This window comes from Crinia signifera, chromosome 11 (assembly GCF_055691185.1).
Source record: "Crinia signifera chromosome 11, ASM5569118v1, whole genome shotgun sequence".
Classification (NCBI taxonomy): Eukaryota; Metazoa; Chordata; class Amphibia; order Anura; family Myobatrachidae; genus Crinia; species Crinia signifera.
In genome coordinates, this window is record NC_139227.1 from 68395591 (window position 1) to 68410036 (window position 14446).

The 14446-nt window shown below is 42.7% G+C and overlaps 1 protein-coding gene across 9 annotated transcripts in view; it reads right to left on the bottom strand.

Moving 5' to 3' along the window:
* The window catches only part of LOC146045897 (tesmin-like), a 144558-nt gene that overhangs the window by 80027 nt on the left and 50085 nt on the right, over nt 1-14446 (bottom strand). For all 9 annotated transcript variants that reach the window (XM_083165015.1, XM_083165016.1, XM_083165013.1 and 6 more), the window contains 3 exons: nt 13489-13642; nt 11078-11122; nt 1606-1679 (listed from right to left, as the gene is read on the bottom strand). In XM_083165015.1, the coding sequence (XP_083021141.1) occupies nt 1606-1679; nt 11078-11122; nt 13489-13642 (273 nt within the window). The remainder of the gene's footprint in view (nt 1-1605; nt 1680-11077; nt 11123-13488; nt 13643-14446) is intronic.

Below are 14446 nucleotides of genomic sequence, written 5' to 3' on the forward strand. Positions count from 1 at the left end.
ATAGTGTATGGATTCTACATGTCATTGGCCTCACATCCACCACTTCTCATAATAGGCCCTTAAACATTTTCAGCTCCAGGCCCATGAGACCCTTAATCCAGCCCTGCCTGGTTTTAGAATTGTGTTTTCAAAGCTTTTCGGTAACATATAGTACTACAGTCTTTCTGGTATGTATTCAATGCTGTTTGCGAGTGGTGACAGCTAGCAGGGCTTCCTGCTCGCTGTCACCACTCACCCTGACAGCATTCAACACACCCTCCGCATCCGCTAATTCCCCCTCGCTCCGTTTTTTGAGCGAGGGGGAATTGGCGGATGCGGCTCCAGAAGCAGCGAGACCCGTGGCTAAAAACTGCGAGTTTTCTGCAGCAGCCGCGGGTCTCGCTGTTTTGGGGAAATCTTGCCGTCCTGTGACGGCGAGGATTTCCCCAGCAGGTTGAATAGTGCGAGCGGCCGGCGCGGGGGTTAAACAGCGAGGATCGCTGGTTTTCAGCAATCCTCGCTGTTTAACCCCCTCGCCGGCCGCTCGCTGCGGCATTGAATACATGCCAATGAGTGTTCCCTCGGGACAGTAGTTCCAAACCTTGAGTATGTGTACCCCTGGGGGTACGCTGCAGACCAAAGAGGAAGAAGTCTCCCGAAGGCAGAATACGTCTCCCGCTGCTGTGGAAACGAACCACATTGTGTCACTTCCGGTTCTGCCTGCAGTGTAATCAGCATCTCAGTGTACTTTTGCTCAACCAGCAATCCTCTGGGAGCTCCCTGTGCTGCCCTCATACATCAGCGATCATCTGCCCCACACAGGTGGAGAAAGCAGCGGCATTAATCCTAAAGGTGTTAGCAGGAACCCTGGAGACAGTACACAGCCAGCAACCAGACACAGAGGGACCGATTCCTGACCACACACTACTCCTTAATATAAGGACATTGAGAGGAGCGAGTACTCATATATTAAAAGCCTAATTAAGGGGTATGGGAGAGACAAAAAGGTTGGGAACGGATACCTTAGAACACCATTGTATTTCACTGAGCAATTCACACTTCTGAAGACATATACTGTATATACATATTCAAATTGTTCAAAATGAAGTGAATGCTTGATATAAAGCGTGATTATACAGGTCCATTCTGTATATACTGGTGGCAATACCCACCCTGTCACCAAACAGGAGGAGCACAATTAGCTCGCCGCCTTAGGTTTGAGCATGTGAATGTGGACCAGGTTTGAGATAAGATGAGAACTCTTCAGAACTTGTCAATATCATACTTGGCAAGTTATGGTTTTGAAGAGAGGGGTTTTCCCAGCATTCCATCAGAGAATCATGAATTACATGAATCCACAAATATTTCATATAGGAGACTAGTAATCCCTCTCGAAGCAAGTGTTTCGAAAGCTAGTCTGCTACTTTTGGATTGCCTCTGTGTTTTTGCATGTGTGAGAGAAAAAGAAATGTAGTTTAACTCGCTACCAACAGATGGCAGTGTTTCGGACACACACAAATGGACACTAGACATATATATATATATATATACATATATATATATACACACACACACATACATACATATACACACACACAATTTAAATAGCATTCAACCTGCACTAACATTGTTTATTGAGCTATGTGACGTTGGGGCAACAGGTAAAATACTTCTCAGCATTGGTGATGGATTTGCTGGATCTGAAAAAGAAAAAGTCAGAGAATACCAGGTTATGTCCTAAACTTGTAAACTAGAAATATAAATATGTTTGCGCCAATTAACATAATTGCTTATAGTTTATCCATAGTTTACACTCATTAGCTCAGTGATTTTCAACCTTTTTACCTTGCGGCACACTAAATAAGATCTTAAAATTGCCAAGACACACCATGAGATCCCCACATGGTAAAACACATTGGCCCCCACAGGAGAGAAAACAAACCTATTGGCCCCTATATAAAAAAAAGCAATCACACTGGTCCCCACAGGTATCAAAAATAAAATACATTGGCCCTTTACATGAAAAGAAGAGCTCAGTAAATAACATTTGAACTGGTGGTGGCTGTAAACTGGTTTGGGCATCTCTAGATCTGGGGGCACACTTGAGAACAGCTCAAGGCACACTAGTGTGCCACCGCACAGTGGTTGAAAAACACTGCATTAGCATATATGCTTGTATCACTAACTGGGCAAAGTTCTGCAAAATAATGAAACAATAGAATTCTCATTTGATCTTGCTACAGTTGCTGACATGCTTCAAATAGTGCAGACTCTAGCTTAGCGGACAGCTGTTGCCAGGGAAGACCTGGTGTACGGATCAGAGTTGTACGCAAGGCACAACCTAGCTCCTGAAAACAGTACATTTTATTTATTTACAGTTTCTTATACAGCGCAGCAGATTCCGTTGCGCTTTACAATTGTAAACAGTGATAAAACAAACTGGGTAACAACAGACAGACTTGGAGGTAAGAGCATATGGAAAAATTATGTAAATGTTAGCACTTTCCTGATATTTAAAGGGCGCTGGGGTGTGGTATAGATCATAGACAATGTCTAGTCAGACGATCAATAGTTCAACACCAAATGTTAGACATGTATTAGTTAGACATTGAGAAAGTTAGACATCGACAAAAGATAGACATGCATTAGTTAGACATTAACAAAGGTTAGACATGCATTAGTTAGACAATGACAAAAGTTAAACATACATTAGTTAGACAGGGCATACACAAGGTGAGATTTCTGCTTAATCTGTAAGCGATTTGGCTAAATTGCTAAGAAATGAAGCACAAATTACTCAGTATGTATGCGATGGAGATGTCGCTATCCCCTGTATAGATCATTCAAGCAAGCGGTATATATCTAGTCAGATCACTTTCAGGGCATTTTCTTTTTTTATGCAATCAGTGTTTATTAAGGTGAAACAACAAACACAGTGTGACATATGGTGTGTACACACGGTAAGATATGGCTTCCGATGTTGCCGATATAGTGAACATCGGAAGCCATATCGCATGCAAATCGCATGCTCCTGTGTGAGCGCAAATCGGCAGCCAAATAGAGAGGGCAGGCAAGACTATATAGTGCAGATCTGCACTATATAGTCTAAATTGTGCCCCTCCATGCATGCCGTGCGATCGCATCGGCACTCGTATAGCACGGCATATCGCCTCTGTGTGTGCACACCAATACACAGTTTTACAGGGACATCAAAAATATAAAGGATTTCAAATCAGAAGAACTATATAGTCCCATGCAAGAGTGGTAACAGGATGTATGTACAGATAATACAAAATTACAATGTAACGTAGTTCGTTGTATAAGTGTTATACAGAAACACAACTAAAATCAGCAGAACGAATGGGAGAAAGATAGAGAATAGAGTAGGAAATAATCCTAAAGGAAGAAAGAAAAGAGTCAGTTAAAGTCTACCAGTGTCTTTTTAGGTTTGTGGTGCAGACGTAGATAAGGGTGTATCAATATATGAAGCATATTCAGGGCATTCTTTAAATTTCAACCATGGGGACCAAGTAGTGGTAAAGACAGACAAGGGTAATTTAGAGGAGGATGTAAGGTCTTCCATGAGCATGTAACGGTCAAGTCTTAAGAACCAACGGGAGATCGGCGGGCGTGTTGGGGATCTCCAGTTACAGGGTATTGTTGCTTTTGCAGCATTCATCAAATGCCGAAGTAGTGATTTCTTAAACTCCAACATAGGGATATCCATGTAGTTTAACAGCTAGAACTCTGGAGTTTGTGGCAAGTAACGGTCAGTAACTAACATGAATAATCTCCTCGTCTTCCAATATTCAGTTAGCTCTGGATACAGCCACCAGATATGCAGTGGGGTACCTTGGAAGTGGTGACATCTCCAAAAGGTGGCAGGGATAGTAGGGTACATCCGGTGTATGTTTACTGGGCACCTGTACCATCTGGAAAGGATTTTATATTGAGTCTCCTGGACCTGAACCGAAGACGAGCTGGCAAACGTATATTGGAATATCTTAGGCCATTGGTCATCTGGTATGTCATTCGCTAATTCATTTTGCCATGTCTTAACAAAAGGAGGGAAGTCAGTGGATAGGGTCTCTAAACATAGCTGGTAAATGGCATACACTAGATGTTTTGGTGTGATGTTATCCAGACACAATTGTTCAAATTTGGTTGGGGTCCATCTAGATAAGGTAGTGTGGGAGGAAAGAATGTAATGTCGGAGTTGTAGATAAGCCAAAAACGACCTTGAGGGTAAGGAATAAGTCTGTTGGAGCTCCGTGAAGGAACATAAACCAGTCTTGGATATTAAATGGTATATGCGAGAGACCCCAACTAAAGACCAGTTCATCAGGGAGGAGGCGGAGAGACCAGGAGGAAAGTCAGGGTTACCAAAGAGGGGTGTAGGGAGTGAAAGTCCAGGACTAAATAGAGCATGGTGTTTAAATTTATGCCAGCACTTTTTTTTTACTTCAGTATTTTTTTTCCTTTATTTTAGTTCAAACAAAAACATTTAACATCATTGAGCATTTATGTGTTTACGCATTACATCTCACATAGTATACATTTCACCATTAAACACATACATTATTTTAAAAACACACCCAGAACATACATACCACCCCCCACGGCCCAAGGTATATTGTTGTTCTCTTGTATTCTCTTTAGTCTCCTTTCCTTGTTGTGAGTTACTTATTGCCCGATTATGGCAGTGCTGCCTACTATTGTGAACTATCTTAACTGTGCTTGTGTGCTTAGAAAAACTATATTTATCCTTCAGGAAGCGCCCACTACACTATCTGCGCCTCGCGGTGCATTTGTTTATCTATATTTTCCTCTCCACTCATGTGTGTGATCTAACTACATTTATTATCTGTGCTCTTTCAGGTTCATAATATTTGGATTGCATCCATTTGTTCCACACTTGATGGAACTTATTCCTATTTTGGTGTCTGGTGTACATATACCTTTCGTGTTGCAGTGTGCTATTTACAAGATTGATCCAGTGTTTTACATTTGGGCATTTTTTTGCTAGCCATTTTCTTACTATAACTACTTTAGCCATTGTTACCAGGTTTTCCAGCAAACATATATCGTGCTTACTTATGCTCCCATGTGGCATGACTCCCAACAAACATACTTTTTCATCCATGTTTATTCTAATTCCCATTTCCCCAATTTTACTCCATAGTGCTTTTATCTGGTAGCATTGCCATATTACATGAATATATGTACCCTGAGTCATGCTGCATTTTGGGCATAGGTCATTTTTGTTTTTATCAAATTTTCGTAGCTTCACCGGTGTAACGTACACTCTATATATTATATACAGCTATATTTGCTGATATCTTACTGCTTGTGTTGCTCTTGAGGGGGATGCTATTGCCTTTGCCCATTCTAAGTCGGATATCTCTCCAACATCCTGTTGCCACTTGTCTTTAACTCTGTCTATCTGCGGGTATTTTACCTCTCCCATCAATACTTTATATATATTTGCTACCCTCACTTTCAGTTCTGCTCCCAGAAGTAGTTTCAGTGGGGAGTCTTGTATATCCACATCTCTTTGCCCATATGTCTCATTAAGGCCGCTTCTTAATATTAAGTATTGATAGAACATTTCTCTTGGTATTCCAAATTCACCCTCTAACTGCCCGAAAGTTTTTAAATTTCCCTCTACATATATTTGTCCTATATTTTTAATACCAAACCTACCCCAAACAGCTTTTATTTCTTTATATTCGATCTTCCTGTCTTTCTTTTCATTTTTTTCCTAGATCTTACCCAAATAGGTGTTTCCGGATCCACCCCCTTATATCCCATTACTTGATTTGCATATGCCCATACTTTTTGAATTCGTTTAGTCATTACGCTTTTTACCTTCTGCCCCCCTTTAACTAGCACCGCCTGTCTTGGGGATAGTCCATTTTCATCCTGCCCTACCATTTCTACTATACTCTCGTCACATTCCCCTCTTATCCACCTGCCTGCATGCCATAGCTGTGTGGCTATATAGTATAGTTTAAAGTGCGGGAGCCCCAATCCGCCTTGTTTCTTGTTTCTGGTCAGGGTGTTTATTTTTATTCTTGCCCTTTTCCCACCCCAAATAAACAATGACATTATACAATCTATTTTGTTGAATATTCTATTTGGGATGTATATAGGGGATTGAAAGAAAGCGTACAAAAATTTGGGAAGAATCACCATTTTTACTAAATTGCATCTTCCAGTGACCGTTAATGGGAGCTTTAACCATGTTCTTGATTTCTCTTGATACCACTTTATTAGGGGGTCAATATTCAATTTGATAAATTCACTGGGCTGGTTAGATATTTTAATCCCCAAGTATTTCATATTTTCTACCCATTTTAATGCTTCTGTATTTTCCCTGCTATGGGGACTTGCCCCTCTCACCTTAATTATGTTCGACTTGTCCCAGTTAATTTTTACACCTGAGTAGTTGCCAAATTCTTCTATAATTGACAGCATTCTGGGGAGTTCCTCTACATAATCTGATAAAAATACCAGCATATCATCCGCGTACATAGATATTAATTGTTTATTCTCCCTGCCCTGCCCGATCCCTTTCAGACCCTCTCACAGGACCTCAGGATGCATGCAAGTGGCTCCACCGCAAGATTAAACAGGGCCGGGGACAGCGGACACCCCTGTCTCGTCCCCCTCGCCAGCTCAAATGTGGCTGTAGTGTACCCATTTACATGCACCCTCGCTCTGGGGGCCTGATATAGTAATTGGAGGGGAAGAAAGGACAGTTTGTCACGGTAGTGGTGCACCGTAGTAAATAAGAACAACTTTAAAAAGTAACTTTTAATAGTAGATCACATAAAATAGAAAATGCTGCGAAATATGACAAACTACATAAAACAAATAACAAGGACAAGTGAACAATTAGTGCTAATTAAAAACTTGGGCTCATGCGGCGTCCCTTATCGCTTAATTCCTATTATTGCGAGTTAGAACATCTCCCTCCTGTGTGTCGGCTAAAGTGCCTGTTGACACCAGGGGGATGTGATGTGTTGACGTAAATCAATCCTGTCTGTAAGTTTATTCTGTTGTATCACAATGTTGCCGTATGCACATGTTGGTGTTTTTGTAACAATTTTTATTTAGATTTTAACAGAGGTGTAGCGTGAGTAGCAATTCTCGTCCACCAGTCATATGCTGGAATGAGGACTAGGGATAGGCTAGAGGGTGTACAGCGGGCAAAAATGCCTAATATATGCTGCTTGCTCTAATACACAAGATAACAATCAAGTTTATAGTATCAAGATCAAGTGATTGTTCTTTAATAGGAAACCCAATTACGACCAAGCGCCAAAGTTAATAGAGATATGCCGTATGGAACTCTACAATATAGATTCCGCAGTGAAATTGCGGTTGGTTCTCTATCCGGCAATTCAGGGTGTGATGAAAAAATAGCAATTTTCAAGTGTGCCGCTATGCCCTCCTGATGATTGTAATCAGACTTTAATGGGAGGTATAATTCTCCTGAGGGTGGCTGGCTATGCTAAACTGCTAACATGCGGGGGGATGGTAGGACCTGTATAGGCAGCAGGTATAGATCGCCTGGTGTGTACCACACTTTGATCCAATAAAGAGGTCAGCTGCTACATGTACATAAAATAAGTACCATCATGAGATAGATGCTCAGTATAGGCGATGGTCAGATATGGGAAATTAGCGGTTAAAGCCGTATGGAACTACACACCCCGCACTTAGCATCGGGGTTGTGTGTAGTTCTCTAGCCGGCTACTTGAGTGTACTTGTGTCACGCTAAGACACCTAGTATGTGCACATTGATATATATCAGTTAAACGCCAGCAAGTGGTTAGTATGAGCGTGCCGCTGTGCCCTCTTGTGTGCTGACACCGACCATACGGGTAAACCCTGTGGTTAGGTTCGGTTCTCACGGGGCGGCTGGCTACGCTCTAATACAGGTACTGCGGCGTCACTGTGAACAAACAGAGATACATTTTTAAGCTAGACATTAGAGTCCTTAAAAGGACTAGTAAGAGAGACAGGAATGAGGAGGCTAAGGGAGCGTCCGCACGGCTATGGTGGCCGGCGTACGCTTCGCAGGTCTTCTTCAGGGCAACGTTCTTCGTTGCCCTGAAGAAGACCTGCGAAGCGTACGCCGGCCACCATAGCCGTGCGGACGCTCCCTTAGCCTCCTCATTCCTGTCTCTCTTACTAGTCCTTTTAAGGACTCTAATGTCTAGCTTAAAAATTTATCTCTGTTTGTTCACAGTGACGCCGCAGTACCTGTATTAGAGCGTAGCCAGCCGCCCCGTGAGAACCGAACCTAACCACAGGGTTTACCCGTATGGTCGGTGTCAGCACACAAGAGGGCACAGCGGCACGCTCATACTAACCACTTGCTGGCGTTTAACTGATATATATCAATGTGCACATACTAGGTGTCTTAGCGTGACACAAGTACACTCAAGTAGCCGGCTAGAGAACTACACACAACCCCGATGCTAAGTGCGGGGTGTGTAGTTCCATACGGCTTTAACCGCTAATTTCCCATATCTGACCATCGCCTATACTGAGCATCTATCTCATGATGGTACTTATTTTATGTACATGTAGCAGCTGACCTCTTTATTGGATCAAAGTGTGGTACACACCAGGCGATCTATACCTGCTGCCTATACAGGCCCTACCATCCCCCCGCATGTTAGCAGTTTAACATAGCCAGCCACCCTCAGGAGAATTATACCTCCCATTAAAGTCTGATTACAATCATCAGGAGGGCATAGCGGCACACTTGAAAATTGCTATTTTTTCATCACACCCTGAATTGCCGGATAGAGAACCAACCGCAATTTCACTGCGGAATCTATATTGTAGAGTTCCATACGGCATATCTCTATTAACTTTGGCGCTTGGTCGTAATTGGGTTTCCTATTAAAGAACAATCACTTGATCTTGATACTATAAACTTGATTGTTATCTTGTGTATTAGAGCAAGCAGCATATATTAGGCATTTTTGCCCGCTGTACACCCTCTAGCCTATCCCTAGTCCTCATTCCAGCATATGACTGGTGGACGAGAATTGCTACTCACGCTACACCTCTGTTAAAATCTAAATAAAAATTGTTACAAAAACACCAACATGTGCATACGGCAACATTGTGATACAACAGAATAAACTTACAGACAGGATTGATTTACGTCAACACATCACATCCCCCTGGTGTCAACAGGCACTTTAGCCGACACACAGGAGGGAGATGTTCTAACTCGCAATAATAGGAATTAAGCGATAAGGGACGCCGCATGAGCCCAAGTTTTTAATTAGCACTAATTGTTCACTTGTCCTTGTTATTTGTTTTATGTAGTTTGTCATATTTCGCAGCATTTTCTATTTTATGTGATCTACTATTAAAAGTTACTTTTTAAAGTTGTTCTTATTTACTACGGTGCACCACTACCGTGACAAACTGTCCTTTCTTCCCCTCCAATTATCTCATTTTTTGTCCCAGTGGTAGCACACCCCCTAGCGTCATACACAAACTCTCCATATAGAGCTAACGGGGGGCCTCTCCTTAATACATAACTGTCGAAATACTGAGACTTCCGTCCTGTGCGATCTGACTCACCCACAATCTCTACAGGCCTGATATAGTAGTTGGATCCATTTTATATACTGGGATCCAAACCCGAATTTGCCTAGTACCAGCCACAGATATCTCCACTCGATACTATCATAGGCTTTAGCTGCATCCAATAATGCAACCGCCGCCCTCTCACCTGCTGTTTGTGTATTTTGGATATTTCCGTAAAATCTACTTATATTTATTGCTGTACACTTATTCCTCCTAAATCCCGTTTGGTCTTTGTGGACTATACTGTAAATTTATGCCAGCACTTAATGGTAGGACCTAATGTAGGATGTGAAAAACGGGGTAGTTTATTGGTCCATGGGAGGTTGGATGAAGGTAGTATAGTGGCATGATTTCAAATATGAATCCATTGTTTAGTAGCAGGGACTCGGGACATCTCCACTATTTTAGCCACATGCACCGCATAATAGTAATTTAAAAAGTGGGGAAGTTGTAGACCTCCCCTAGTACAGTTTTGAGTTAAAGTCGTTTGGGAAAGTCGGGCCTTACCAGAACCCCAAATAAATTTTCCTACCAGACCCTATAATGTTTTGAAATAGGAGACTGGGATTGAGATTGGCAGCGTCTGCAGAAGATACAAAACCTTAATGAGAATATTCATTTTCACAGTGTTAATCCTACCAAACCAAGAAAGTTTCAAAAGAGACCACTTCTGAAGATCCACCTTAAACCTTGCAAGAAGGGGAAGAAAATTAAGTTTGACAAGATTAGTGAGGTTTGGGGATAGTAACACCCCCAAATATTTGATATGGGAAGAATGCCAAAGGAACTGAAAGGAATCTTTAAGTCCTTTCACAGTGTTGCTAGGGGTGGAAATATTAAGGGCAATTGATTTTGTATAATTAATTTTGAAATTAGATAAGAGGCTAAATCTATAAAACTCATGCATGTTCAGGGCATTTTCTAAGTGATCTGACTTAATTTGACTACACTTAAAAAATGCCCCTACCTGTCTCCTATATTATATCGCTCAGCACAAATCTCTTGTGTACATCTCTCAATGGGCCTATATACGCAGCGACAATGCTGAGCGTTCTGAGCGATGCTAGATGGCTCAGCACACAGTAATGTGCCAGCACTTTGTGCTGAGCGATCTGTCAGGGCTGGTGCTCTCCGCTGAGAACACTTGCCCTTCCCGGAGATCAGAGATTATTATCCAGCACTCTGGGTATTGATCGTCCGGGCGATAGTGAAATGCGGGGCTGCACATCGCTAACGCTATGCCGCTACACACGGAGTGAAGTAGGGGCATTTTCTGAATGATGTAGTTAAATTAAGTAACATTGCTCAGAAAATGGCCTGACATTGCTACGTGTATAAAGTGTGTATGGGAGATCTAGACTATGGGAAATCGCCCACACTAGGTTGCTCAGAACATATCTCATGCTCAAATCTCCTTGTATGTAGGCCCCATTAGACAATGATATTCTAATTTGCACTGTAAAATGAAGTTATATACCAGTAGAATACTGGAACACAGGATATTGGAAGGTCTGCTCACAACCTGGATAGAGGAAAAAGACATACGTTGTTAAAAGCACAAGGAACAGGCTAGCTTAAGGTACGATAGCTTCTAGTGGTACTCATGTGGACAGGACGCTATATAAAAAATTCGGTACTTGTTTCCTAGCACGGTGCCTGCGATTTTGATTGTATCCATTGAGTCCTAAAATCACGTCGATCGCATCGCATGCAACCAAATTGCATGCGATGCGATCGACGCGATCGATACGATTTTTACATCGTAACCAATGTAAAATGGTCCGAGACCCGATTTTACATTGGGCCCAATGTTAAATGCCCCCCAGACCCCAATTTTCATTGTATACCCACCCTGATGGGTCAAATGCCCCCCCATTGTTAACACCACCCCACGATGAACACCAACCCGAAGCGTGGTGAGCGCTGCTAGCCCGCGAGGGGCGGCGGTACACGTCCTCCGACCTTTTCATACCCCCACTATCCAGTTGATTTTATATAGTGTGGCGAGACACACATTACTTCACAGGTATTACGCGTCCGCTCGCCTCGCTGTGCTCCCCACACTTTATAAAATCAACTCCATGCCGACGTGGATAGTGGGGGTATGAAAAGGTCGGAGGACGCGTACCGCCGCCCCTCGCGGGCTCGCTGCGCTCGCCACGCTTCGGGTTGGCGTTCATCGTGGGGTGGCGTTAACAATGGGGGGGGGGGGGTATTTCACATGTAAAATACCCATAAGGGTGGGTATACAATGAAAAGTCAGGTCCATTGGCTCATTTAACATTGTTCCCTATGTAAAATCGCGTCCATCGCATCGGTCGCATCACATGCCTTAACTTAAGGTATGCGATGGACGCGATTTTTTAATTGTCGGGGAAAAGGCTAAAAATAGCCCTGAAATCGCGTTGGTCGCGTCCATCGCATACCTTAAGTTAAGGTATGCGATCACCTGCGACGGGCGCCGTGCTAGGAAACAAGTACCAAAAATTATCTTTACTTATAACAGCAGAAAACTTATAAGTGACATTTTCCTATGAGAGTTATCAAAGTGTGGACTGAGATAAAGTGGAGAGAGATAAAGGGGCTAATTCAGCCCAGGTTGCGATCATAGTCACCGATGGCTATCCACCGTTGACTGTTCGCAAGTTGATTGACAGCCGGGGGCATATGCTGGCGTTTTCTGGAAGTGCGGCAGGAAAAAAACAGCAGGCGGGCCAGGCCTTGCGGAGAGAGGGCCGCTTACATCAGCAGAGGCCGCCATCTCCCCATGGCCATCGCAGCACAGACAAAGTCTAGACTTACTCAGTGCTGCAAACAGGGGGGAAACTATTTGATGGTGAGTGATTGTGAACGGTTTTTCCCCTGTGAGCACGGCTGTGAGTGTATTCGCAGTCATACACAGGGGCGTGTGGGGGCTCTGGCGGGGCAACATTTACCTGATTGCTGAGCTCTGAAGATTCACAGCCCAGCAATCAGGCCCAAAACACAAACCAATCAAGACTAATAGAAATCCCATCTGGCTTTATCAAAGCCGCCTAGAGTGGTGAAACGCGTCAGCGGGCTGCTTGGACACCAGTTCCACTTGTTAAACAGTTCTGGATTGCAGTCCGAACCAACCTCTGGATTTACAAACCCATTTCCAAATACAGGACTTCCACCAACCACCACCCATCAGTTGTCACTCCATCTGGAAAGCATCTATCTACTCCACTTCAGCATACAAGAGTACCAGTTCATCCGGTGAAATACAATCATTTGTGTAATTTCTGGACTGTCCACACGGAGATCTGGTGGAGGACACCCATAGCCTATAAGGGTGGTAACTATTTCTATTCATGCCATTTACATCTTCAGGGGTATCATAGGAACGGACTCTCCAGCAGCAACTGACGAGAGTTGGAGTGCCCTTAGATTGTTATTATTTTATATAATGCAATTGCTTTTATTTTATATGTTTTGATAAATATTTGTACAAGATCATTCACTACACATCCATTATTTTTGTGTATTCAAAACTAATGTGCTGCTCCAGCTTCTTCCCCTCTGGCTTCACGTTTCCCCCCGCAGTGCCGTTCATCTCCCGCATTGCAGTACCGCTCATACCTGCCACATGACTGCGTCACTAAACCCTCCTGCCGGCTCTCTAAGCCTTCCCACAGCCTTTATCCTACCGAAGTCTAATTTCTCCCCCGGCACATGATGTGACTGGATAAAAAGGTGCAGGACCATCAGATGCCGAAAAATCAGTGATGTACCTGCAGTATATGCTATGACCCATTATGTACTGCTTCCTTCTTGTTCTGCATTATATGTTCTGCTTTGGTTGGAAAATTTAAATAAAAATATGCAATTTCAAAACAATACAAATGTCCTCTAATAAATTGATACCTGGATATTGTGCTATATTTTCACATCTATTAGAATTTATATAGTTATAACGAAACTGCTCCTCTGGGTGAGACAAAAGCTGATAGGTTTTTATTTCTCCTGTGTCAGGATTATTCATGTACAGGATTCTATCATTTCCATTCTGACATATTACCTGAAACAGTGCAAATATAAATACAGTATGAATAGGTAAATGAATGAATGGAGATCAATTGTTGAAAAGCATTAACAGCTCAAAGTTACTACAGGTTGAGTATCCCTTATCCGAAATGCTCGTGACCACAAACATTTTGGATATTTTTTTTTCTACATACTCACCTTGTCACCTGGTGGTCCCCCGCAGTGGCAAACGCAGGATTTTCAGAAGGGGGTTTCCAGAGGGGCGGAGCAAAGCACGGAGATGGACACTTAGGTGACCCAGTATATGCTGGGTCAGTTAAAGTATTATAGATAGACCAAATGTATATAAATAATAATAATAATAATAATTAAAAAAAAAAATATATATATATATATATATATATATATATATATATACATACATACATACATACATACATATACATACAGGGGCATCAACAGCAGTGTAGACCCCTATGCATAGCAATGTATTGGGGCCCCTACCGATCCTCCAGCGGTAGGGGTGGGGGGAAGCTTTGATGTCCTGCGGGTAGTAGGGGGTATTATATCAATCGCTCAGCATGTAGGGCCTGAATCAGTAATTTCCACTAATTACCCCTTTACTGCACAGATGGTGGGAGAAGGGGGCATTGGGCTGAATGAAGGGGCCCTGATACATAACTTCCAGGGTGGTAGAGGATGTTTAATATGCAGAGGAGGGGTGTATAGTGGAGTGGGCTTATTATTCATAATTTTCTGGTGGGAGGACAGCTTGCTTGACTGCAGATATCTCCAGTTCCCGGAAATAGATTTCTTAGATTTTAATGGAATTAAAAAC